Source organism: Zootoca vivipara, chromosome Z1, assembly GCF_965207765.1.
Source record: "Zootoca vivipara chromosome Z1, rZooViv2.hap1.1, whole genome shotgun sequence".
NCBI lineage: Eukaryota > Metazoa > Chordata > Lepidosauria > Squamata > Lacertidae > Zootoca > Zootoca vivipara.
The window spans coordinates 63,667,487-63,694,406 of record NC_142583.1 but is presented as its reverse complement, the minus strand read 5'-3'; the positions used below and the strand labels follow the sequence as shown (position 1 = coordinate 63,694,406).

At 47.1% G+C, this 26,920-nt stretch overlaps 1 protein-coding gene across 1 annotated transcript; it reads left to right on the top strand.

The window, feature by feature from the left end:
* The first annotated feature begins 1,133 nt into the window (after positions 1-1,133).
* Positions 1,134-9,660, top strand: PRDM8 (PR/SET domain 8). Its single transcript, XM_035113951.2, has 3 exons — positions 1,134-1,488; positions 3,324-3,555; positions 5,214-9,660. Exons 1-3 carry the CDS (start codon positions 1,270-1,272, stop codon positions 6,710-6,712), a joined length of 1,950 nt encoding a protein of 649 aa, XP_034969842.1. The 5' UTR covers positions 1,134-1,269; the 3' UTR covers positions 6,713-9,660.
* Positions 9,661-26,920: the final 17,260 nt, after the last annotated feature.

The window sequence follows — 26,920 nt, the reverse complement described above, 5'->3', positions numbered from 1 at the left end:
CCCATAAATAAGCGTGCCGAGGTAAGAAATAATTACCTCTGCTCGCTGCTTTTAATTAAAGTCTCCGAGGGAAAGTGCGGGATTATGGTAATGAGCAGACATACGTTCCCTCTTGTAGACTCCGGCGAAAGGTTAGCTGACATCAAATCAGCGACACTGACAAGGCACTCCAAATCCATTTGCCACGCCGGCCCGTCACCAGCCTTGCGCAGGGCGGGGAAAGGGAGTCCGGACCTTCCCTTGAGCTGCCAGGGCGAAGGAGGCCCAAACGGACCTCTACACTATTCTGGGACGGGAGCTTTCGAGGCGGACGGAGGCGGACGCGCGGGGACAAGGCCCTCCTGGTGCGAAGTTCCAAGAAATGCGTGCTGAATCAAAAGGAAGGGAGCTGAGAAGCGCCCGGGGAATTTTGCCGCTGACTTTCAGTGGCAAAGGCCGGGTGTGGATTTTACCCACATATCACAGGGCTGAAAAGGCTGCGTTAGGTAGCGAGCCTGCGCTTCTGTCTGTCTTTGCCTGTGCTTCATTCTGTCTCGACAAGACATCTCCATTCAGTCGCTAGGATCCCTCGCGTTTTGGTTTCACCCCTTCCTTCTTTACTTTTCAAAAGGCGTTGCATCACCTAGCCATTTCCTTCGCGTGAAATGATATACCGACCCTGTTTTGCTTCACCTTTCAGCCAACGCTTCTTTTGAATGACGAGAACGTTACTCTCAAGTGACAGAGTTTAGTATAGTGCTTCAAATAAGTTATCTTTCGGATTATTATTATTATTATGAATGCTGCTGCTGCTGCTTTGGCATTGTTTATCCGGTCAAAGTTATGCGCTTTTAAGTCCTGCTGATTTGAATGAAAGAAGCCCAGTTGCATCATCCATTACTCGGAAAAAGTACCGGTGAATCTTATTCTGTCCAGCGAGGCTTCCTTCCGAGTAAGCTTGCACAGGATCGCAGGTTTACTCATACGATTAAATGAAATACATGGGACTTCAGAGGACATATCTGGGTGAATTACGTGTTGTTGTTGTTGCTCGTACGATGCAATTCAGTATGAAGTTCCTATTTGCGCCTTCCTTCCAAACGAGCGTGTTATTATGTATGCGCGTCTAGATCTTTTGTCTTGGACATGTTGGCTTAGGACAGACTTCCAGATAGAACCATCATTCGGGAATGTCTCTCGGAGCCACCGAGGGCGCCCCTACCACTTGACTGAGCTCTTTATCCTTCCTTCTTTCCTCCCTCCCTTCCTATCCCCCCCTGTTTTCCAGTGATGGAGGACACCGCGATGCACAGAGGGATATGGGATGGAGACGCCAAAGCGGTCCAGCAGTGTCTGACGGACATTTTCACCAGCGTTTACACCACTTGTGACATCCCGGAAAACGCCATCTTCGGCCCTTGCGTCCTCAGCCATACCTCGCTCTACGACAGCATCGCTTTCGTCGCGCTCAAGTCCACCGACAAGAGGACCGTGCCCTATATATTCAGGGTAAGGGCTAAGGGGGTGGTGAGGGGAGGATTTCTGTCTTGCCGAGGCGAAAAGCACAGAGATCCACCAGCCCGCTAACCTTGGCTTTAAGGCAGCAGCTAGTCCTCCGGTCCTGAACATTATCTCCAAGTCAGGGGAATTAATAGGATCGAGAATCAGCATGCCTTTGTAATCCTAAAGCACATTAATTCGGAAGTAAATCCAATTGCATCTAAGGGAGGTGGGGTTGATTCTGAACATCCCAATCCTAAATTTCTTATGTGGAAGCTTAACTGAAACGAACGAGTTACTTCTGAGCTATTGTGTTTAAGAAGACCGGGGTCAAGGTGTCTTAGAAACTGAAGCGAAACCAAACCAATAGGCTTTGCTTCGAATAAAATCTTGAGGATCCAGTCTGCCAATCAACTCAATCCAAGGATTGTGTCTTCATTGGGCTGCGGATCGAGAACTGTATGCTCCCCCCCCCTTTAGGGACACAGAAGCGATTTTTAAAATTTAAAGAATCGTTTTAGCAAATGCCCGGGTGTGAATATGAAATAGTGTGGGAAATGGAGGATTCGCAGTGAACATTTCACCTGTTTAAACAGGACGTTTCATTCCAACCCAAAACATCTTTCAGCTCTTGCGAGGGGGGTGGGTAGAATAAGGGAGGGAAAAGAGGAGAAAGGACGGGGTAGAATCCTGCTGGCGTTTGCTCCTTGCGCCACCTGCCATGGAATAGTTCAAAGGAAAGGATCCGTAGGATTATTAAATCCCGGGGGACTTTGGTCTCCCTATCAGCTGCTCCTTCATGCGCGCACACAATTCATCGGGAAAATTAGGTGAAGACCAGTCCCATCCAGCCTCTAAATTAATCCAAAGTGCCTGGATTTCATTCAAGCCTATTTTAGGCTGCGACCTTGCGCGGGGGGCGGGGGGGGAGTTCCTTCTTATAGTGCTTCATGCAGAAATAAATGGGGACCAGAAGTGCAAATGGTATTGACTTCGTGATTAGAGGGGTTCCCATTGAAGAACGATTTCTGAGCGATCTGTTTAGAGTGTGTGTATGTGTGTAAACTGGACAAAATGTCCGAGCTGTGCTTGGTAATTGGGCTGAATACAGTGCGCATTTCTCCTCATAATCGCTTTACCCTTAATGCCCAGACTTAAGCTCATTCAACAACTTTTTTTAAAAAAGAGTCTAGACTAGGAGGAACTGATTCGCATCCGCATCCGCACTGCTATGCCAATGATGATTTAGCAGGCGTTGGGGGAGAGCCGCCCCGTTTTAAATCAATATACTTGTTAATGAGTCGAGATGGGTGAAAGCGATCCTTTTGAATACCTTTCTTTCAGGCTCCGGGGGCTTCGCCGCAGCGCGTTTATGAGCGCATCAGGGCTTTGCTTTCGCCAGCGAAATACATTTATTTGCAGTATCGTTTTCATCTTATTAGCTCGATTTATTCACCACCACATCCGCCTCCTGAGCCCACGAAATAGGTCTAATAGGTCACATTACTTTTTTTCTTTTGGCTGCCTAGACGTCACGTAGTTTACCTGAGGTTTTTTTTTATTATGTATATGGACGTTCCCAGTGTGCTCAGGAGTCGCAGCCTAAGACTTAAACTCGGAGGGTCGTGAGCAGGTTGGGGCCGAAGCAGAACTCCCCTTCGTTGAAAGGCGGCAGGATTGGACCTTTCGGTTTTTAAGTCCGTCACTCTGGAAAAGCTGGGGCGCTGTGTCCTGACGATCCAAGCGCTTTCTTCATGGGGGGAGGGACACCTCCGCGTCTGGATTTGAGGAGGCTGGTGGGCGGAGTGTCCTGTTTTAATGGCGTCGCCGTTCCTCCCTTCCAGGTAGACACCTCGGCAGCCAACGGCTCCTCGGAAGGCTTAATGTGGCTGCGGCTGGTCCAGTCTGCCAGAGACAAAGAGGAGCAAAACCTCGAAGCCTACATTAAAAATGGACAATTGTTTTACCGCTCCCTCCGACGGATTGCCAAAGACGAGGAATTATTGGTTTGGTACGGGAAGGAGCTGACCGAATTACTCCTGCTGAGCACCGCCAGGACGCACAGCAAAATGAATGGTAGGTGAAGGCTTGTTCCGGTGGGGTCTGTCGGGGGACGGGGGGTTAATGGTTCTAGAACAGAGGAGAGAACGGGGAGAAATCCCAAAACCAGCCACAAAACGGGCCGAGCCAATTTAGCAGGGACAAATTAAGGTTGTTCCTGCATTCTATCGCGTCCAACTTTACAACATTTGGAAACACCAGATTAGCTGGAAGACTGTTAATACCCTAAAATTCCCACAGCATTAAAAAGGATAAAGGGAACTGGGGAGGGAGGCGAGACCCCCCCCCCAAAGCTTCCCAAAACTTTGGGTGCTGAAAGGTTTTAGCAATATTATCCACAGCACTCTGAAGAGAGTAAGGGAAACTTGATATTTCATTATAGTTACACTGGCCTCTCCTTTCCTGTCTCCTTGGAAATGCGGTTTGTAAGCTCCTCGGGACAGGGACTTCCTATTGGTTGGACATTCCAAACGCAGTCTGAGAGGAAGTCCCATTTAGCACAGTGGAACTGAGTAGACAGTGGCTTCAATATTCCTTCATGTGCCACTGTGCCTTGCTGCTGCTGGATTAACGACAGCCAGTTAGGGGAGAAAGTTGACCCTGGTGAAGGACTAGCCCGCATGTTGCTGGAAATCTTGCAAAGCTGGAGCAGGCAAACCTTGATGTGTCCTGCTACATACCTCCTTCCCTAAGGAAGCCTACTCAGGATCCCTTAACACAGATGGGATTGTGCTGGAAGCCCTGTGGCTTGAACTATTTGATTTTGAGCATGTCCTGTATAAATATGAAAACATCTGTAGACCTCAGAAACTCCTGCAAAAAATGTAGGACAAAAGGATGCAAATGAAGCCATCTCTCTATTAAATAATAGTAACAATAGTACAGGTCTATTCTTGTTTGTTGGGTGGAACTAATGCCCCGAATAGGAATCCTCACCATCTCACGAACTCATTCAATCTACATTCCTACTCGGATGGACACTTGTATTACTCAGCTGATCTCTTAATGGATTAAGCTAAATAATAAACCAGGCTGTTGGGGTTTTGGCACTGTAGAACCTACAGAAGTTCTATTGGTCAGCCAATGCTAGTCCTTGCAGTGTTCTTAAAAACTACTCCTAAAGACTGGTTGGCCTCCTAAATGGCCTTAATTTAGTGTGACGCAGCAATTGGCTTGGCAATAGAAAATAGTATCCAGTCCCTGCAAGAGCAAGCCACAACCTTGCAGGGTGGGGCTTTGTGAGAGTAAAACAGGCCCCGAGCTCCTTGAAGTTCAAGGTAGCTTGCATTTTCACATATGGAATTCAATGATTATTATTTTTAGTTAAACAATTGACCATGGGCATTTTGTAGACTTCAAGGTCTACAAAATCCTTCGCAGGAGATTATCATGGCAAATGTTGTAGAGTCTTAAAGGTAACTCAGAAGCCCCTCTGAGTCTGTTCCCACAGATGCTAGGTTTGCTGTGGGTGCAAAAAGTTTCCTGCAAGGCACTGCTATCTCTGAGAGGCTACGAGTCTAGGAGGATCCTAAAGGTGTGTGGATCCTAAACGGAGGTTTTAGATCAGTCGCCCTTGGGTCCTGCAAGGGACTATTTGGCGAGTGGACTTGTTGGAGCAGATGACTAACGGACTGTTTTCCTGTACGTCTGTGTTGCTTCCTCCGTCGCTCCAGAGTCGCCCCCTTATACTTGCATCGAGTGCAGCCAGCGCTTCCAGTTCGAGTTCCCGTACGTGGCGCACCAGCGCTTCCGCTGCCCCAAGCGACTGCACGCCGCAGACAGCAGCCCGGCCGACGACTCCGGCACCAAGGACAGCAACACCAAGGAGCAGGAGGGCGCCCTGGGGCCAGGAGCCACCAAGTTCCACGGCAAGCCCACCGGGGGCGCCACGCCTCAGCACCCCCCGCCCCAGCGCCAGCGCCACTACCACGGCACTCAGGACAGCAACGGCAACGCGGGCGTGACCAAGCCTTCCACGGACTTCCACAACTTGGCGCGCGAGCTGGAGAACTCGCGGCACAACAGCAGCTCCCCCAGCAGCCGGGAGCAGCTGGAGGGCAGCCCGGACGCCAGCCAGAGCCACGGCAGCAGAGCCAAGAGGAAATACCCGGCCGGGGAGCAGCTGGCGGAGGAGAGAGGAGCAGCGGCGGCAGCGGCTAGGGGGCGCTTGGAGAGGCCGGTGCCTTCTTCGCCGAAGGAGGAGCTGGTGTGCACCCCGCAGCAGCAATACCGGCCGGCGGGGAGCTATTTCGGCCTGGAGGAGAGCAGCCGTCTGTTCGGCCCGCCCAGCCCGGAGACTGGAGAAGCCAAGAGGAGCGCCTTCGTGGAAGTGAAGAAGGCCTCCCGAGGGCTGGAAGCAGGCGACGAGGAGAAAGAGCGAGGCTCCCCGGGCAGCGCGCAAGCGGGCGGCGCGGCGGACAAGGCGCCCGGGCACCTGCTGGGCGCGCGCTCCGGCGCCAGCGCCTTCTCCACGGTGCCCTCCTCGCAGCCTTCCAGCGTGGGCAGCCCCGAGGAGAGGAAGAGCGCGTTCTCGCAGCCCGCGAGATCCACTTTCTCCACTTCGTCGGCCTCTTCGTCGGCCCACGTTACGCAGCTCGTGCTGGGTCAGAAGCTGAGCGCGCTGGTGGAAGCCGGCTGCCACGCGGGCGCGGAAGGAGGCGCGCGCCTTTACGCGCCAGACCCGCTGGCGGTCAAACTGCAGGGCGCGCCCGTGGAACTGAACGGCGGCGGAGGAGGAGTAGCAGGAGTAGGAGGAGCAGTCGGGGCTGGAGGAGCAGTCGGAGCTGGGGGCACCGCGGGAGGGGGCGGGCTGCCCAAGCAAAGCCCCTTCCTATACGCCACCACCTTTTGGCCCAAGAGCTCGGCAGCGGCGGTGGCGGCAGCAGCGGCGGCAGCGGGTCCCCTCCAGCTGCAGCTGCCCTCGGCCCTAACGCTGCTGCCGCCGTCCTTCACTTCGCTGTGCCTGCCGGCGCAGAACTGGTGCGCCAAGTGCAACGCCTCCTTCCGCATGACCTCCGACTTGGTTTACCACATGCGCTCCCATCACAAAAAGGAGTACGCGCTCGAGCCGCTGGTCAAGAGGCGGCGCGAGGAGAAGCTGAAGTGCCCCATATGCAACGAGTCCTTTCGGGAGCGGCACCACCTCTCCAGGCACATGACTTCGCACAACTGAGGCTGGCCTGGCTGTGCGCGCCGAAACCCCAAGCGCAGCGCAACTTTCAGCGCCTCCTGCCCAGCCCACTGCCACCCCTCTTCCTCCTCCTCCAAGGAATTCTGGGAATTGTAGGTTCTGGGAAATCTCTCTAGTGGAGAATTTCATGACACCGGGACAAACGTTCAACTTCCCAGAATTCTTTTGGGTATGCTGTGAAGGCGAAACCGGTTTCAAGCTGGTCTGCATTTGTAGTGTCCAGGTTTCCAAAGAGAGGGGGAGCACAATCCGGCATATCCATGTGCACACACACCTATAGGCCTGTATCCCTGGGGTGAGAGACACACTCACGGGCACTTAAAATGCAAAGTAACATTTGCACCATGAGCAAGGAGAGGAGGAGCAGGGTGATGGAGGCTACAGGTCAGGCATCCCAGAATAGTTCTGGAGTAGCCTCCTTGATTCCCACCAAAGCTTCAACAGAAGGCTTTAAAGGGCCCCTAAAATGGAAGTAACTGCAGAGTCTTTGATTTTTACATGATACCTCCAGAATATTCCACAAAGCAATTCATAGCTTCATCAACTTCTGATGAATTAACTTTCACAACTTGCCTAACCCTATGTCATGCCACTTTTTCTGTTTTTTTTTTTAAAGCAGTCACAAGATTTCAGATATTATTGTTTACTGCTACTACTATTGCTGCTTTGAGTGACTGGATTGTAACCAGAGGCAATACTGTAAATTATTTTCACTGGAATAGCTGTGACTCCATGTTAAGCTGTTGTGGGATGGGCCTTAAGAATGCCAGAGCCCTAAAATAATCTAATTAATTTTGGAACGAGACTTTCAAACCTAGGGGGACATGTGTGCAATCCTATGAAAGTCCCACAACTCTGGGAGCCCTTCATAAACATGCATAGGATGTGACTGTATGTGGAATGGTTTTAGAGCAGGGACGGAACACCTTGGGTCTGTGGCCTGGATGCAGCCCCCTCCCCTAGGCCCCTCTCTGGCCCTCAGGCCATGCAACGGAGGCCACACCCTTCTCTGCAAACCACACTCCTCACTGGCCCTGCTGTGAATGTTCCTTGAGAACTTTTGCCTGGCTGGGATATGCAATTGAATGGTGATAGTAGTGCTTCTTGCCCACTTGCATGGATAGAGATGTGATGTAGCTTAGCATACAAAGGTGAGCTGTTGTATCTGTTGCTCTGCTCACTATTGCCACTGGTCCCCCACACTTTTGCCTCTCCCCACTCTGGCAATATGGCCTGCCAAAAGCTGAAAGCCTGCCATGCCAGGATGTGACCCTCAGGGAGGAAAAAGGTTCCCCAGCCCTGAGTTGAGAGTGAGCTGTGTGGCTGCTGGGTTTCTTTGAAGGCATTCTTTGAGAGCATCTCAACCCTCTCTTGGAACTGACAGGAAACGGAAATGTAATGGAAGATGTAAGCCAAGTTGAGGCATGCATGGCACCTCCCCTTCTCCAGTACAAAACGGGCCTGGATTTTATCACCCTGATGTTATGTGTGCTGAGTCCCAAATGTCTGCTTCTGTTCTGATAGCACTGAAGGTGAGCAAAGTGCCAACTGGTCCTCCTAAACAAATAGTTGTTTAGGTGGTCAAATAGATTAGGAGGGGGTGAGGGAAACAATGGGGATATTTCATACAATACAGGTAGAAACGAGAACAGGTTGCAGACCCAACCAAGAAAATCTGAAGCAAAGAGTCACCCTTCATTTACATTTATCCTTTTTAGCTGCAGAACCTTGGAAGTTTTTTCCCACTTCAAAAAGAAAGGGAGGGCACTCGTGCTCAATCTGAAATAAAATAAAATGGGGAGGAACAGAACTATATATGCCGCCTTGATCTCCTTGGAGGAAAGGCAGGATATAATAAATGAAATAAAAGCACTTTCTCATTAGTAATCCCAGGGCCATTCCAACAGCTGGAGCATTGCACCATAGCAGCACCAGAAGTTGAACAGTCATAGCTTCTTCTTTTTTTCTTTTCTTTTCTTGGCCTCCTGTTGCTCTGCACATATTCATGGTCTCTGCATTACTACTATTTTATTGGAGTCCCTTGCAAATTTAAGCCTGAAATCTTGTGCATGCTTACTCACAAGAAAGTCCCATTGGGATGAACTGGGCTCGCCTCAGAGTACACACCTTGGTTTGCATGTGCATTTAGGGTTATTACGGTCTCTGCATATTGAGAGCCTTTCTGCTTCTCTTGGGCACCGAGGCCAACCACAAATGAAGCAAAACACCCCAAATCACTGTTGAAAATCTTATGCCTGTGCATAATATGTTTACCTTGCATAAATTTTTATTAAAAATAAAATAAAAGGTGGTGGGTGGGTTTCTTTGTTTTTTTTCCTCCTTTTGTTTCAAATGCACGCATTTTCACTTTCCAAAAAAAGTAAATAACTTTTAATAGTACATTTTTTAAATGTCATATATTGCAACATATTGATGCATTTGTCATACGTTTCTACTTAAATTATTAAGCACTTATGGTTTAGCTGTAATAATAACTATATGTGAGGGTAAAAATTTTATTTTAGATATAAAGCAAAATTTTAAAAAAAATACTGAAAGAGGATGCAATGCTTTTCTTCTTTATTTGATGACAGTCTCTCTCCCTCCCTCCCTCTCTCTGCAAAAATAATAGTAATAAAATCCATACTTGAATTCGTTTTATGTTTCCAATGGGAAGATTGCATGTTCCACATTAAAAAGATTATGGACTTTGATGCAGAATGTCATCAATTCTGTAAATACGGGATTTCCTTTTAATACAAAGTGTAATTTTGTGCCAGTGAAATGAAGTATGAATAACTAGTTATGTGTTTCTTTTCTTTCCTTTTCTTGAACAACAACAACTACAACAACAACAACAACAAAAAGATTTATTAAACTTTATAGTTTATCTGAGTATGTTGGATGCTTTGACAATAAATGACTTTATTTTCTTCAAAAGCACTTGGATGTGATAAAGGCCTTTTTAAGAAAAGGTCAGGGCGCGTGTGGGGGGAGTGGGGAGTGTCGAATGCTACAATTTCTTTGCAAAGCAGAGGTTGGGAAGAAATATAACTTCAAGTTCAGAGTACCAAACAGTCAGGCAGTAGTGGAAATCTAGGTGTGGAGTTTTTCTTTCTTTCTCAAATTCTTGAAGAGAATCTGATCTCTAAAGTGGAAGGAGAAGCCCATCCCTGGGGTGTTGCGATGGGAAAGTCAGAGTTTGCAATATTTCTGCTTCCCTGCGGATTCCTCCACCCCAAACAGCAGCGTCCCAGGCCCAGCGGATCTTTGAAGGCAAACGCAATGCGCAATCTTCGAAGCGACAAGCCCGAGAAGCGCTGCCTAAGCGCTACAGAACTGCTGCAGAAAGAATATGGCATTTGATTACTTTAGCTTCGCATTTCTAGCTGATACGCGGCTGGGCACATCCTATTGGCGACTGTACGCGCACTGGCTTCCAGGTCAGCATGCAGAGACTAGGACTTCCACACGGAAGGCAGATCCCATTCAACCCAGTGGGACTTTAAAATAAGCACCCATAGCATCAGGCTGCGTTCCTAGGTGGTGGAAACACCTTCTGTTGATTAAAACCAGAAGCGGAACTAAGGTCCAAACCAGGGAGGTCTGCGACTGGTTCTTCTCGGCTTTCTGTTGTTACTTTTTAACGCACCCGCGATGGGACTTTTGCCTAGTGCTTTTAGATTGCCCTAGCATGGCTCCTTGCTGCATACTAAGGTACTAGGAGGGTAACAGCGCAATCCCAACTGTCTACTATTGAATTCAATGGCGTTAGGAATGCTGAGACCTACTGAAGTCAGTGGGCATTTCATTGGGGTACCTTAGGATCACCTTGCGCGGCTGAAGTCCTTTGCATGCTTCCTTGAGAGTAACGGCTCCTGCACGTGTCTACCTAGAAGTAAGGGCCACTGAGTTCAATGGAACTTGCTTCTAGGTAGGATTTCTTGCTGGGCACTGCAAAACCTGAAGTCTGATCCTATGTTAAGAAGTAAGCAACTTATTCCTAGGAGAGACTGCATTCTTTCCAAGCCAGCTTGGATTTGGCTCTGGCTGCCGGGCCCCATGGCTTCAGAGGGGTAGAGTGCTACAAACCAGCTAATTCTGGCATTTGGTTGGCAACCCGATCTAAAAATACATTATGTTTGGAATTAGTCCCGTTGGCTTCAAAGCAAGGTTGTATTTTGGGAGTTTAGAAATCTTTGACACACGACCTTAACTAGGAAGCAATTGCCTCCGGTTGAAACCCTGTGGCACTTCGTCCAAGAAAGTAAGCTTAATAATCATAGCATTATTCTCTGCTATAAAGACCTGCATGGAGGGATCCTGTTTAATTCAGAAATTGAAATTCAGAAGTTGAAATTTAACCGCAGTGAGGTTACCACATAGCTACGGAATATCACCTATTGTTGCTTGTGTACGTTGCCTTAAACACGCGTACCCAAGCCATTTATCTCAGTCCTATGCAAAGTGTAAATGCTGTGAGGTGTAGCCTGGGCCTGTTTATTCGTAAGTAAGTCGACTCATAAGCACCAACAGCTGCAACCCTATTTTTACTTACTGGGGAATAAACTCCATAGAATTCAATGGAACACTTCGCTGTAAACTCGCAAAGCATCAGACCGCGATTGAGAATCTAAGCACACTGACTTCGGAACAAGCCTCCATTCAGCTCAGAGGGACCTACTTCCCAGTAAACCCAGTAAGCAGGAGGTTTATTATATATTTGTTTATTATATTTATTGTTTATAAGTGTGTGCTTGGTGCAAAGAGGCACCCACTGTATGTGTAATCAACCGTCAACCCCCAAATCATATCGGTTTGTGTTGGGAATCAATACCGTCCTTACAAAGCGGCACATACCGGTACTAATCCCGATTCACAGGTCCAAGCGCTGAATTGTAAACCGGATTCGTTCTATTAAGAAGGGCAGGAAATGTCAAAACACCACCCCACCCCCGGCACGCAATACGTTAGACTGCGCGCATTGATTCCATTTCATGAACGTCTAAATCTTATGTGTATAAGATGTGTTTAATATATATATTAAAAGCAACCACAACGTATGCTTTTAAAATGCACTAATTTTGAACATATCTACCGTAAGAGCGGGGCTTTGACTTTTGCCATCAAATCTTGATTGTCACTTCGACACCTGAAATAGCGCCCCCGGAATGAGCCACGGGTACTGCAAGCTAGGGCGGGGGGAAAAGAGGCGCAAAGCCCGTATTTACAGTACTGTACTTGGATTCCAGCGGGGCTGAGGGATGGGCTTTACACCGAGTCACACCGTTGCTTCATCCAGCTCAAGGATTGAACCTCGTACCTTTGAGCTTCGTGCTTTCATCCACCACAACTGATGCAAAACTGCCGTGAAAAAATTCATCAGTCCAGTTAGCAAGAGGAAACGGTAGGTTCCTTCTGGTGACGCTTTTAGGCTGCATACGAACTAGATACATTTAAAGCACCACTCGAAGCAAACTCTTCCTCACCGAGAATTCTGGGCATTGTAGTTTACCCCTCCCAGAGTTACAACCCTTAATAAATTACAGTAATTTATGTAAATTCTGGATTGGGTTGTAACTCTGCGGCTTGACAATGCAATCCCAGCAGCTCTACTTAGATAGAAGCTAGTCTCCATGGGGCATGGTCCCCGGTAACTGGATCTGGTTCGTACACCAATTTGGGAGCAAGCCTCTTTGAGTTCGGATGGTTTCATCTATGGATATTTACTCGGCAGTAGGTACGGCGGGATGCAATGAGACTTTCTTTCTAAGGGAGTGTGCATTGGGTTGCAGCCAGGCGGTTCAATCCTACTCGTGTTTACTTGGAAGTAACTATCCCCCGATGAACAGCGTGGTTTAAAAGTAAGTGTGGTTAAGACAGTCCTCGAAGAAACGTGCGCAGTGTGCCTTGCAGCTCCGTAGAAACCTCAGAGTCCTAAGACTTTAAGTTCAAAGTCTTAGACAATGTTAGGTGAGGGCGGGGGGGAGGGAATAAAATCCAAATGGCTACAGGGCTTGTGGCTTTATGCGTTGTGTGGATCGGACGCCTTCTCAGTAGTACAATGATTCCCTGGACGATTTCTAAAGTCCCAACTTGTTTTTGCATGAATTAATCTGGTTTTTCAACTCCATTTATTGCATGTTATTCCCCCCCCCCATGCAAACCGGAACAAGGTGGAGATGCGGGAGGAAGGCCCTCATCCATCTAGCATCATAGAAAGTGTTATTTGGAGTTGGGGCGGGAGGGAGAAGCACGTGCTCCAAGGAGGATACCAGCGCTCAGGAACTTTCAGTTGGAAGGTTCCAATTGGGTTGTTCTTGGCGTTCCATTAGGAACGTTGGCAGGAGGGTTCGAACGTCCCGCATCGCTCTTTGCCTTCCCCTCCCTTTTCGAATGAATGAGATGAATCGCAACCGTGCAAGGCTGCGAGCCGGGGCTTGCAACCGCGGTGCCTTTCCAGAGGCAGCTGCGGGATTCGAGTCTACAACTCACCTCCGCTGAACCTTGCTAGTTTTGCCAACCCAGTTGAAGCTAATGGAAGAAGTTACATTGATGGCGACTCTAGTTACCAGTCAATACTCCATAAAAGGAACAGGTGAGGGGGTATCCTCACAAAAAACATTCCCAGCGCGCGCATACCACATGAAAACAGGTCACGTTAAAAGTTCTCTCTTGTTCCAGATTTCTTCATTTGCCTCCCTCTTAAATGCGATGGAAATGTTGCGTTTCTGAAAGGAACATACATTCTCGTGATTATAATGTGACCCTTCGGAAAGGCTGCACAGAACGCAGCTCTGCACGCCTAGCGCAATCCAGGCGCCTGCCTTGGCTAGGGTTTACAGAACCGAAGCAGCAGCGGTGAAATCTTGACATCCCGGAGGAAAGCGAGGTGCAGAAAGCATTATTCCCCTTCCGCCAATTTCCCATCCCTCTCCCTGCTTCAGACACACAAGTTCCCGTCCTCCAAAAAATTCTAGTATAGAAGGGGTTTGCACCCGAGGAAGGGAGTGCCAACTGCAGCCAGCTATATGATTCCCTCTCCAGCTTGCAACCCTACTTCCCCATTCTGTATCTGTAAGCGGAGGTGGAGGGGGGGTAACATGTAGCTTTCCAGGTGTTGCTGAACTAAAGCTCCCTCCCTCATCGCCACTGGCCAAGCTGGCTGGGGGATGATGGGAGTTGTAGTTCACCAAGCCAGCGTAGTGCGGTGGTTAGAGGGTCAGACTAGGACCAGGGTTCAAATCTCTACTGGCCATGAAGTACACTGGGTGACCTGGGGGCAGGCAGTCACCACCTTTTAGTCTAACTTACTTCACAGGGTTGGTGGGACGCGGGTGGCGCTGTGGGTTAAACCACAGAGCCTAGGGCTTGCCGATCGATCGGCGGTTCGAATCCCCGCGACGGGGTGAGCTCCCATTGCTCGGTCCCAGCTCCTGCCAACCTAGCAGTTGGAAAGCACCTCAAAGTGCAAGTAGATAAATAGGTACCGCTACAGTGGGAAGGTAAATGGCGTTTAGGTGTGCTGCTCTGGTTCGCCAGAAGCGGCTTTGTCATGCTGGCCACAAGACCTGGAAGCTGTACGCCGGCTCCCACGTCCAATAACGCGAGATGAGCGCCGCAACCCCAGAATCGGTCACGACTGGACCTAATGGTCAGGGGTCCCTTTACCTTTACTTCACAGGGTTATTGTGGAGCTTATATGGTGTGTGTGTGTGTGTGTGTGTGTGTGTGTGTGTGAACCATGTATGCCGCCTTGAAGTCCACGAACAAAAAAAAAGGTGATATATAAATGCAATAAAATAAAGAAATAAAGAAACCAATGGAGAAGGGCACCCCGTTGGCTTCGCTGCTTAAATTTTACTGAGAAGAAAATGCTCCTCCCTCCAAGGATATGCGCAGGAGAAGGCAACACAGCAATAATTTCGGCCTAGGGCGGTAAAAAACTGAATACACATGAACACAAATACAAGGGGAATGAAAATAAGGTGTTTGGGGGTTTTATTGCACTTGGCATTCTTGGCTGAACTTGGAAATCAAAACAAAGCTGTGTGTCTACCAACGGTGCTGAAACTGTATTCTACAGCTCATGTTAAGGGACTTGAACCCATTTCGACAATAAGAATTGGATTTATGCTTGTTTTTTTGACAGACCAGTTCCCAAGTCCCTTAAACGAGCTGTGAAGATCGCAGCCTTTCTACAGGTAACACGGCCTATAAAGCCGCCAGAGAAGGCAGCAGCGCATCCCTCAAACAAATACTTCTTCACTTCTTTCCCACAGGAGGCTGATGCCTGTTTCCAGTTCCTCCTTTCTAAGAAAAGTCCAGAACAGAGGCTGAATGAGCAGTCCCGAGGGTGGACTCCCGTTGAGATGTCCCCGCACAGCAGTAGACGCTTCAGTACGCTCCCCGGTGTATATTTTCATGACTGGGTGCGTGGGCATTGTTCCCATCTAGTCCCATTGCAATTCTCTCCCACCCAAACTCTTGTTTTTGCGCAAATGCGCTTTAGGTGACAGTTACCGTTAAGGAATTGGGGGCCGCCTTCTGCAGGCGATTTTGCGCACCGCCATGCGGAATATCTTGAGTTCAATGGGGTTACATTTCCAACTGTGTCTGGGGCCGTTGTCATAGTTGCGCCTGCTTTAGGGAAATGGTTTCCTTATGGGAGTTTGGGAGCGGAATGCCGGTCCAAAACACCTCCGAGGTTAATTGTGAATAGCATTTTTAAGGCGGATGTGTTCATTGATTTGATGAATGACTTGCACAGGCTTTATTGGAAAAACGTGTGTGTGTGTGTGTGTGTGACAGACAGACAGACAGACAGACAGACAGACAGACAGACAGACAATCAGCCGATCTTGTCTTCCAGCGCTCAGCTAGGGTCAAAAATGAGTATCAACGTTAATACTATTTTGCGCAATCGCTTCTTTCGCTCCATTCAGGTGAAACAATTCAAAGCAGCCACCAAGCCCAATTTCACACAGAGGCACTTTTCACAATGAACCTGGGCTACCTCCTCGCACCCCGCCATCCGCTTCCAGAATCTGTCAATCAGCTGCCGCCCATTCACCACCCAGATTGTGGCCACTGCAGTGGAGGCCAAGGAGCGTTCATCCCAGTAAAGTAGGGGACGGGCAGCCAACTCAGCCGGAAAGCATCTGCCTTGCAAGACTGCCAAAGGCCTCAGGTTCAAATCCCTGAAGAGCCGCTGCCAGCCTGTGAAAGCAAGACTGGGAAGGGTGGTCCGTTGGTCTGACTCTGCATTAGGCATTTTCCTAATTCTCTCTCTCCTCCCCCGCACCTGTTCCAAGTGCAGTTTCAACATCTTAGACTCCTCCTTTTCCCTAAGCAACTTCAAACTACTTCTTCCCAGGTAAAAAAAAAAAAGGGGGGGGGAGGCAGAAGCTGCCTTCGGGAACCAACTTTTCAATTTTCAAGACTTCAGAAAAGTCCCGCGGTGTCAACTGGTTTTGGGTCACAACAGCTGCCGTAGGTCACACCTGAAACTCATTCCTGGGCTGTAACTGAGCCCCGTTTGCCTTCCTTGCTCAACGTTTGAGCGATTGTACATCGCCGTGCTGCAATCGCCAGCACGCTTAACAAACTACAGTTCCCAGTTTTTTAAGGGGGGGGGTATGCTTTAAATGTATGGTGTGCACCTGTCTGTCTTGTTTAAGGGTGAACCATTCACAGGCGCTTGTCCAATGACTTTTATTTCCCCTCGGAGTAGGGTAGGCATTAGCTGCCCTGAAAGTGTGTATGCAGGGAGAATAACAAGGGAAAACTCCAGGAAAAGGAGAGGTTAGGAACTAAATCCTGGGTATAAAAGGAAACTCCGGAGCAGACCTCATATTTCATTTTCAAGCGCAGCGACTAGCGGCGCTTGGTTGGATTTTTAAACTTTGCAGAGCCAAACGCGAAATCCCGCAGGCCATCTAGTCCTAGGAAGGTTACAGCGCCCTCTTGTGCCCGCTAAGCGTATCCTGAGGCTAAATTCAGCCTTCAAAAAACAAAAAAACAAAAAACAAAAAACAGGAACATTTTGGGAAAACGGTGTTTCAGTTTCAGGCCTTGTCTCTTACGCACCACAGAGTAAAACTAGCTCTTTCCTTTCAAACTCCGGACGGACAATACTTCCACTGGGGAAGTGGGGTTGGGTTGGGTTGGAGTGGCCAAGGGCTCTTTAACAGAGATATCAACATCCTCCTCAAATTATTTGTATTTTCATCTGTTTACTAAATGTGTATACTGCCCTTCAACCGAAGATCTCAGGGGAGACCCTCCCCAGGATTTACAGAAGCTGTCCCGGATTCTGATTTGATGCCAGAATGTACCACTTTTCTTTAGGACTTCTCTATTTTCATCAGAGATACGTTGAAGGGTATGGGGTTATAAGACCCCCGAGCCATCTAAGGGCAACCCTGTATAGGATCATAACCAGCACTTTGCATTGTGTCAAGAAACAGATCAGTAGCCTTTGGAGGTGTTGTAACATTTATCATAATGTAGTATTATTGTTGTTGTTGTTGTTTAGTCGTGTCCGACTCTTCATGACCCCATGGACCATAGTACGCCAGGCACTCCTGTCTTGCACTGCCTCCCGCAGTTTGGTCAAACTCATGTTCGTAGCTTCGAGAACACTGTCCAACCATCTCGTCCTCTGTCGTCCCCTTCTCCTAGTGCCCTCAATCTTTCCCAACATCAGGGTCTTTTCCAAGGATTCTTCTCTTCTCATGAGGTGGCCAAAGTATTGGAGTCTCAGCTTCACGATCTGTCCTTCCAGTGAAGCACTCAGGGCTGATTTCCTTCAGAATGGATAGGTTTGATCTTCTTGCAGTCCATGGGACTCTCAAGAGTCTCCTCCAGCACCATAATTCAAAAGCATCAATTCTTCGGCGATCAGCCTTCTTTATGGTCCAGCTCTCACTTCCATACATCACTACTGGGAAAACAATAGCTTTAACTATACGGACCTTTGTCGGCAAGGTGATGTCTCTGCTTTTTAAGATGCTGTCTAGGTTTGTCATTGCTTTTCTCCCAAGAAGCAGGCGTCTTTTAATTTCGTGACTGCTGTCACTATCTGCAGTGATCAAGAAGCCCAAGAAAGTAAAATCTCTCACTGCCTCCATTTCTTTCCCTTCTATTTGCCAGGAGGTGATGGGACCAGTGGCCATGATCTTGGTTTTTTCATGTTGAGCTTCAGACTCAACATTATAATAATAATGTAGTATTATTATTATGCAAAATGTATAGTCCACTTAACATGAAAATACCAAATGCCAAAGCGATGCACAGAGAAGTGGGGAAATACATAAAATAATAACATTACTGTGGGATGTGAAACACAGAGCGGTCAAAAGAACATTCCTAGAGTGGACATAAAAGGGGGTGTCTGGACCTGCTAGTCAGAACTTCCTGTTTCTCAACTCGAGGTAACTCTTCCAGGTTAGTGGAGTTTGTAATCTGAAGCGTAACTTGAGGTCCCACTGTACAAAACTGGGGAAGCCTGAGTGAAAATAAAAGTTTTTAGCACACACCTGTTGCTACTAGTTTTGGCTTAGCCTTAGTGCACAATCAAAGCCTGTGCACCATTACTCTGAAGTAAACTCCTAAGCCTGAATAGGTTAATAAATAATAATAATAATAATAATAATAATAATAATAATAATAATAATTTATTCATACCCCGCCCATCTGGCTGGGTTTCCCCAGCCACTCTGGGAAGCTTCCAACAGAAATATTAAAATACACTAATTTCTTAAAGATTAAAAGTTTCCCTAAACAGGGCTGCCTTCAGGTGTCCTCTAAAAGTCTGATACCTGTAGTTGTTTATCTCTTTGACATCTGATGGGAGGGCGTTCCACAGGGCGGGTGCCACTACCGAGAAGGCCCTCTGCCTGGTTCCCTGTAACTTGGCTTCTCGCAGCAAGGGAACCGCCAGAAGGCCCTCGGCACTGGACCTCAGTGTCCGGGCAGAGCGATGGAGGTGGAGACGCTCCTTCAAGTATACTGGACCGAGGCCGTTTAGGGCTTTAAAGGTCAGCCCCAAGAGCAATGCTTTGCACACCCTGACTTAAATAAGGCTGCAGTCCTACTGTATGTACAGTTGCTTGGGAGCAAATCCATCAAAACTCAGCAGGGCACATGCCTGAGTAAACATCTAAGTATGGCATGACTTGAGCTGACTTTGGTGTAACTTGAATGCAGGATCAGGTCCTGAGATGGGTGATAAGGATAGAGAAGATAAGAATCAAACACAGTGGCCCCCCCTTTGCTGAAACAGGTGAGACCCTTAATATAATTTCTTACCACCTCGTGGAAATCTTTCTCTTCTCCTTTCCCACTCTTTATTTCCTGGGGTGAAACAACTTGTCTGCCTTTAAGCAGCAAAGTGGGGGGGGGGAGAGGAGGAACCCTCTAGGGGAAAGAGAACCAAAAATAGCCAAACAGCGACACCCAGCATAGAAAAATGTGCAGCTCACTCAGCTGGGAAAATCTGCCTGGCTGAATACAAGGGCTTGGCTGTGCTGAGATTGCTAGCTCAACAGTGGCGTAAGTCAGAGGTTGCTCCTGGTTAGGAAGCAGGGAAGACAGGACTGCTAAGATCCTGAAATATACTCGGAGTCAAGAGTGAATTTCATGCTCTTTATTCAGCTCATAGTCATCAAGGAGGAGAAGAGAAGACGAATGCCTCTTTTCCCCAAACCATCTGCTTATATACATTATTTACACAATGGGCCTTGCGTGATTGGCTACTTCAGGGCTACACCTGTGGGCCAATTATATTGTGGATTGACTTCTACCTGAAGCCTGATTGGCTGCTCCTACAGGCCAATCAGGTAGCAGATTCACTTCTGCCAGCCGCCTGATTGGCTGCCCCAGCAGGCCAATCAGGTTGAGGATTCACTTCCACCTGGAGTTGGATTGGGTAGCTCCCGCTGATTCTGAATCCTATTGTTCTAGGATTCAGCTCAGTACATAACAGATCCTTAGTTTATGACCCAGGAGAAAGGCTGAATTGAGTTTCCTTTTCCAGCCCTTGTATTTGCAACCAGAAATTATCACCTGTAAGAACATTCTTCAAGGTGAGAAAGAGGGCTTGAACCTTGGCATCTCCAACAAAAAGAAACAGGTGATGAGAAAGAGCTTACAGTCTAGGCATCCCCAAACTTCAGCACTCCAGATGTTTTGGACTACAATTCCCATCTTCCCCAACCACTGGTCCTGTTAGCTAGGGATCATGGGAGTTGTAGGCCAAAACATCTGGAGGGCTGCAGTTTGGGGGTGCCTGACTTACACCCTACCAATCAGAGTAGACGACTGTCACGGCCATGCCTTGCGTTTAAAGCACATGACTCTCCCCCAAAGAATCCTGGGAAGTGTAGTTCATTAAAGGTGCATTGAATTAAGAACATAAGACGAACCTGCAGGATTAAGCCAGTGACCTATCTAGGACAGGATCCTTAAAAATGGCCATCATTTATAGCCAGTTCAGGCCAGACTCATCTTCCCTTGCTTGCAATCTGATCGAGTAGTATTTGGTGGATGTTGTGCCTTTTGGGCAACCATTGATGAAATGGTCCAGACAGGGCCGTCTTAAGCAGATCAGGCGCCCTGGCGCCGTGGTGCGCAGATCGCTCCGGCGCCCCCGCCCCGTTTCTCCCCGTGGCTGGTGGGTGGGCAAAGTGCGCAGTGTGGTTTCCGTGTGGCTCTGCCGTGCAGCATCCTCCTGCCAACCCGGCGCCCCCGTGCCACCCAGCCTACCCCTAGAGCTTGGCCCTGGGTCCAGAGTTTTTTTCCCTGCTTGCCTCCTGCAGTCTCAGGGCAACTGGCAGTAGAAGTAGAGTGTTCTCTCTGGTCGGAAAATGGGAGGTGGGTTCTCTGCAGATGTTGCTGCTGCTTCAGCCAATGGATGAGGCCAGGTTGATCTTTTCCTTCCTATGGTGCCCTTCCTAGGAGGCATGGGATATCCGTCCCTCTGGACCTTGGTGCCCTGGCTGATGGCAGAAGCCAACATGTGCTGACTTTCAGCTCTCCAGCCCCAGGACCACTGAAAGTCTCTGTTCTGTCATGGAGGGAAAGGGTGCTATTCTGATGATGATATATTGCCTACAGCCGAGATGGTCCGTTCTACGGCAGATGGCAGTCACTATTACATAGCTTTGGAGTGCTTTTTTAAAAAACAATTTCGAGTTGGCTTGCCATCACCACCCTCTTTTGAGGACTAGTGATTCCAGGTCAAACTAGACGTGTTTGCGTTTTACCCAGAAGTTTTTAAAGACAAAAAGGACAACAGCTGGAGTGTGCTTCATTATCAGGATCACAGCAGGTGTGGAGTGACAATTGAACTCTCCCCTCCCCCACCTCAATCTGGAGGGAAATACCCTCCCATTTGCATTGAGAGGAAATTCCATATTACCCCTGGAATATCCCCCCCCCCCAGCAGTAGGATCATAGAATTGTAGAGTTCGACCAGCCAGAAGGAAGAGCTCCATCAAAACCTCCATTATATTGGGAGATGGAAGGATAAATGGCCCCACGGCTGGTGAGAGGCTGCTTTTTCAGGAGCAAATCAGTAGGCAAAGCACATGCTGTTGACTCTTCCTAGAATCATGGAACTGTAGAGTTGGAAGGGGCCACGAGGGTCATCTAGTCCAACCCCCGGCATTTTAGGAATCTTTTGCCCAATGTGGGGCTCAAACCCACAACCCTAAGATTAAGAGTCACATGCCCAGCACTGCTCAGAATAGACCCTGGCAGGGGTGGGGCACCTGCCAAAGGATTTTAAGAAGTGTGGATGTATATTATGAACTGGGTAAGCCTGAGCTTCATTAAAATAACATTTATTTCCTTCCTTAGGAACACAGGAAGGATCAGCCTTATACTGATTTAGACCATTGACCTATCTAGCTCCATATTGTTTACACTGACTGGCAGCAACACTTTATGATTTCATGCCAAGACTCTTTCCATTGCCCTACCTGGCGATACTAGAGATTGAACCTGAGACCTTTAGCACAGTGAGAAGATGTGCTTCCACTGAGTTTCCTTCCTTCCATATGTTAGAGTTATCAGCATAGCACTTTAGCTATTCACTGATCTTAAAGAGTCTTTACATTGAAGAGACAGAAGAAAACAGTTGATTGTGTCTTCCTGTCGGTCCCCACCCCCCTTTCTTCTTTTCCCTTTGGTCAGAAATTGCAGTATGAATGAAGACATCAGTCTTTTCTGGTAACATTCCGTTTCCTGATACATGTGAAAAATTATATGCTGGCCTAAAAATAGCTCACTCATGTGCTTATAAGCTCAGTGTCACAAGCACATATATCATAATATAAATAGTCTTCAGTGCTCCTGTGTGTGAAGTCACCCAAGCCAGTAAAATCCGGGCATGCAAAAGGTTTCTAAGTTTACCTTTTTGTTTTCCCAGCCTGTTCAGATAATTTTATTCCCTGATGAAATTGGTTTTCATGCCTCTTTTTAACCTGCTGTCTTTATCTGCTGTTCATTTTATATGGCTGTATTTCCTGTTATTGGATGCATCCTTTCCTTTGATTGCTTTGTAAAGATGTCCTGGATCATTTTCTTTTTGAAGGGCTGGATAAAAACAAACAAGCAACAACTCGTTAATTAATTAATTAATGCAAATGAGGAGGAGGATTGCTTTACTTTTAGGGCTGACATTTGGCCAATTCATGATTTGTAAACTAAAGAGAGAAATTCCATATATGCACTATATACTAATATTGCATATATTATAGTATATATGATAATAACAAACTTATTCTGAGCATAGATCCTTATCAGTGCCGGATTTATGTATAAGCTAAACAAGCTATAGCTTAGGGCCCCCCTCCTAAAATTTTAAAGAAAAAAACCCTGGTTGTACATTTCCAAAATATAAGATAAAAAAACAAATGAAATAAAACCTACATACAGCAACAGTTTTGTGTTGTGTAGTCTCCTATGATGTAAGTAATGGGCCCCCAATCATTTTAAGTTAGAACTTAATAATTATTTCACTATTAATATGCGTCTTCTTAATTGTATTTCAGTTAAACAATTGCTTGGATAAAATACATATTTTGTTATGTGCAAATGGCTTTAGATACCTATTAGGTTCATAAATTACCATTTAGCATATATTCAACACAAAAAACAGTGACAATTTGTTGCTGGCAAAGGACAGCTGGACATATAAAGCGCCCCATTGCCTCCAGTAGCTTACGGCCTCATCAAACCTAAATCCGGCCCTGATCCTTATGCATCCCAAAGGGCGCGATCCATCAGCGCGTTCAGGGAAATCCCACTGCTTTCAGAAGCAGAGACTTATTTAGGTGGGAGGACCCCAAAACATCTAATGAGGACTGCACATGCTCAGTGGGTGTGGAATGCTTAATGACAGTTCCGCGGGGAGGAATCTGAAAACCAGGGGGGACAGAATGGCGTATCTTGGTAAAAGGCATCCCTGGTGGGATGGAACCCTGCAAAGGAGCCCTCCACGCTGGCACAGTTTGTTGCAAGTTTCATTCATTCATCCTCTGTTCTTTAAGGATCTTTATATAGGTGAGAATTCAGCTCTTCATTGCTCACTTAGGAAGTTCACTATGAACCTGAAAAGAGCCAGCATGTGATTCGGGGCAACTCCCACCTTAGAGAATAATATAATTCAGTCAACCAATGTTCGCACGGTTGTTTATGGCACTGCTTTTTTTTTAGCAAATGCAGATACTGCCCAGTGAGAGAGCGGGGAGGGAGAATACACAGAGAGAGACACACAAAAGCTCATGCACCCCCAAACTGTGGCCCTCCAGATGTTTTGGCCTACAACTCCCATGATCCCTAGCTAACAGGACCAGTGGTCAGGGATGATGGGAATTGTAGTCCAAAACATCTGGAGGGCCGAAGTTTGGGGGTGCCTGCAAAAGCTCAATAAAGACCAGGCACAGGCCCCTTCTGCACAGTGCATTTAAAGCAGTATCCTGCCACTTTAAGCACCTGTGCTTTCCCCCAAGGAATCCTGGGAACTGTAGTTTATTAAGGATGCTGAGAGTTGTTAGGGGACCTCAATTATCCTCATAGAACTACAATTTTCAGAGTGGCTTAGCAATCAATCCCGCTTCCTCCAAGAACTTGTCTAACCCCCTTATTCCTCCAAGAACTTGTCTAACCCCCTTATCTAACCAACTTGTCTAATCCAAGTTAGTGACACCCCCCACCCACATCTTGTGGCAGAAAATTCCCTAATTTAACTACGTGCTTTGTGATAAAGTAGCTCCTTTTGACTGCCCTGAATCAAAAAACCCCAGGTTCTTGCAGGCTAAGAGATGGAGAGAGGCCACATTTTCTCCACCATGCATAATGACATGTACATGCATATATACATGTAATTATGCATATACGTCTCCAGAATCTTATCTCCTTTCTTCACAGGGGAGTTGCTTTTGCGCCTTAATGATGATGGTCACTCTTTTCTGTAACTGAGTAAGTGAAGGACATTACTACATTTCCTGTGCCCTCCACTCCTCTGAAAGGGGACGGGGAAGTGGAGAATCAGCATAAAGTAAACCACTGGATTTGAAAATAAATTGCTGCAGCACCACCTTGTGGAAAGCAGTTGACATTTCGTCCTCTCCCCCCTCTGTTGTCAATTTGTTAAATCAGCATGTGCTGCTTCTTAAAGCTCTCGCATTGGAAAAGGTTGTGGCTGCATCTGTTGGCCGGCACTAAACGTGCTGGCATATTTGTGCAGCAAATTCTGAGCATCGTTATCAAACATTGACGGAAAAATTTCAGTGCACCTAGTGTTTTGCACTTTTGCCTCCTTCCAATGTTCTTAGATAAATTGGAGTTCTTCTTGTTATACACACCAATCGGAATCAGACCAAGAACTCAGGCCAACAATACCATTCAATCATGAGAATAATCCCTATTAACAAACCAATTGGGAACACAGAAAACAAAATTACATGCAACCATTCAATTTCTGTAATAAACTTAATGTTTAAATAATATTTGCAAACTGAAAATTTCTCAGTTCAATAGTATCAAATTGAATAATTCAGGTTCCAGTTCCATTAAAGAGTCTTTTGACGCAAAATATCAATACGGCGTTTGGTGTAGAAGTCTTTTAGAGTCAGATAGAGACCACAAAAATCCGAAGTCAGAGTATATCAATACCGCCTTTGATGTAAGAGTCTTCTAAAATAAGGTAGCGTCCTCCCAATCTTCAGCACTTCCAGTGACAGGCTTGTACTCAGGCTAGTTATACAGTGGTGCCTCGCAAGACGAATTTAATTCATTCCGCGAGTCAATTCATTTTGCGAATCGCGGTTTCCCATAGGAATGCATTGAAATTTCTTTTTTTGCCCATAGGAACGCATTAATTAAATTTCAATGCATTCCTATGGGAAACCGTGATTCGCAAGACGAATTTTTCGCAAATACGAATTCATCTTGCGAGTCGCCATCAGATCGCAAGATGCATTCCTCTTGCAAAAAATTTGTCTTGCAGGGCATTCATCTTGCGAGGTACCACTGTAGTGCGTTGGGTGGGTGGGTGTCACAAAATCTTCAGCAAAAACCCCCACCTGGTTTCAATGCCTGAGAAAGTCTGGAATAAACAGGGGACTGTTCAGTGCAGGGTGGGCTAAGACATTTTGGCACATGAGGCAAGTCATGAAATCATGCCTCCCCACAGATACCAGTCTTGTGAGAGGGGGAGGATAGTGTGGAAGAAGTTTTGCTTCATTTGAAAAAAGTACAGTGGAACCTCGACTTACGTATTGCTCTACTTATGTACGATTCCAGTTACGACCTTCAGTAGGTGCTTCGACTTATGAACTTTCCTCTAGATACGAACAGAGGCCTTGCCAGCACCCCGGAGCTCGCCCGGCCAGCCGTGGGGCAGCGCTGGAGCCTCCACCACTGGGGAGAGAGCCCCCATCCCACCCCCGAAGCTGTGGAAGAGGTGCCGCCTGCAAGAGGCACACCAGGGCGCACTGCAGCCCCAAACCCGCCAAGGAACTAACCTGAGGAAGTCCAGAAAAGAACCTGGCCTGCCAAGGAAAAAAGTGACCCTGGCCAAAGTGAACCAGCTCTTTACTGACCCTTGTACCACCCCCAGCTTGTAGCCAGGTAAGCCCACCCACCCTCAGTGCACGTAAGGAAAAGAAATAAGTGTTATTTTTTTTCATCTACAACAGGGGCGTACCCAGGATCAAAATTAGGGGGGGGGCAAGCCATGGTCGTTCAGGTTGTGACATTTCAGCACGGGAAAAGGTGAATGAAACCAAAATTTTAAGAAAATTATATATAATTATAATGGTGCTTTATTACGGTAGTTATTACAATTATTTGCTTGAATTTTTTTTAGAAAAAATATTCTAGTTACATGTCTTATACTAATATCATTTTTCTTGGGTTTGAAGAAAACTTGTTCAAAACTTTTGTTTCAATCCAGTCCTGATTTTCCTTGAAGAATTTCCGATGGATGCTCATCAAACACAACCCAGTCAGTCTGTCCTCTCCCATTGTACTTCTGAGCCAGGTCTTTACCCTTTAAAATTTAATTTTCTACAGAAATTACTTAACTTACCTTTTTGGAACCAGTTTCTTATATCCATTTGCTGTTGTTTAGTCGTTTAGCCGTGTCCGACTCTTCGTGACCCCATGGACCATAGCACCATATACCCATTTAGGCAGCTTCAATGTCTTCTGAATGTAAATAAGAAGGTAAACTAATAGCGGGCGGCTCAGTTTAGTGACACGGAACTCACTAGACCCCTCTAGAAGATTCCCTCTTCTCTCTGCTAGAGCCCGCTAGAAACCTCTCCCTCCCTTGAATCCCAATGGGTGGCTGACATAGATTCCTCTACCAGTCGCTAGGTGGCTCTAGATACTTCTCGGTTTTTACACCATTTCAGTGTGGTAAACAACTGATTATTCGCCATCGCCCTACCTAATTTTATTTCGTTTCATCACTTTATAATCTTTCTCTTTTTTTGCTTCTGGGGGGGGGCAGCTGCCCCCCTGCCCCTCGCTGGGTACGCCCATGATCTCCAATACTGTCTTATTTATTTTATAGCACGGTACATTGATTATTGCCTTCATTTTATGGATCTATGGTCTTGTTAGACAGTAAAATCTATGTTAAATTGCTGTTTTAGGGGGTGTCTTTCATCATCT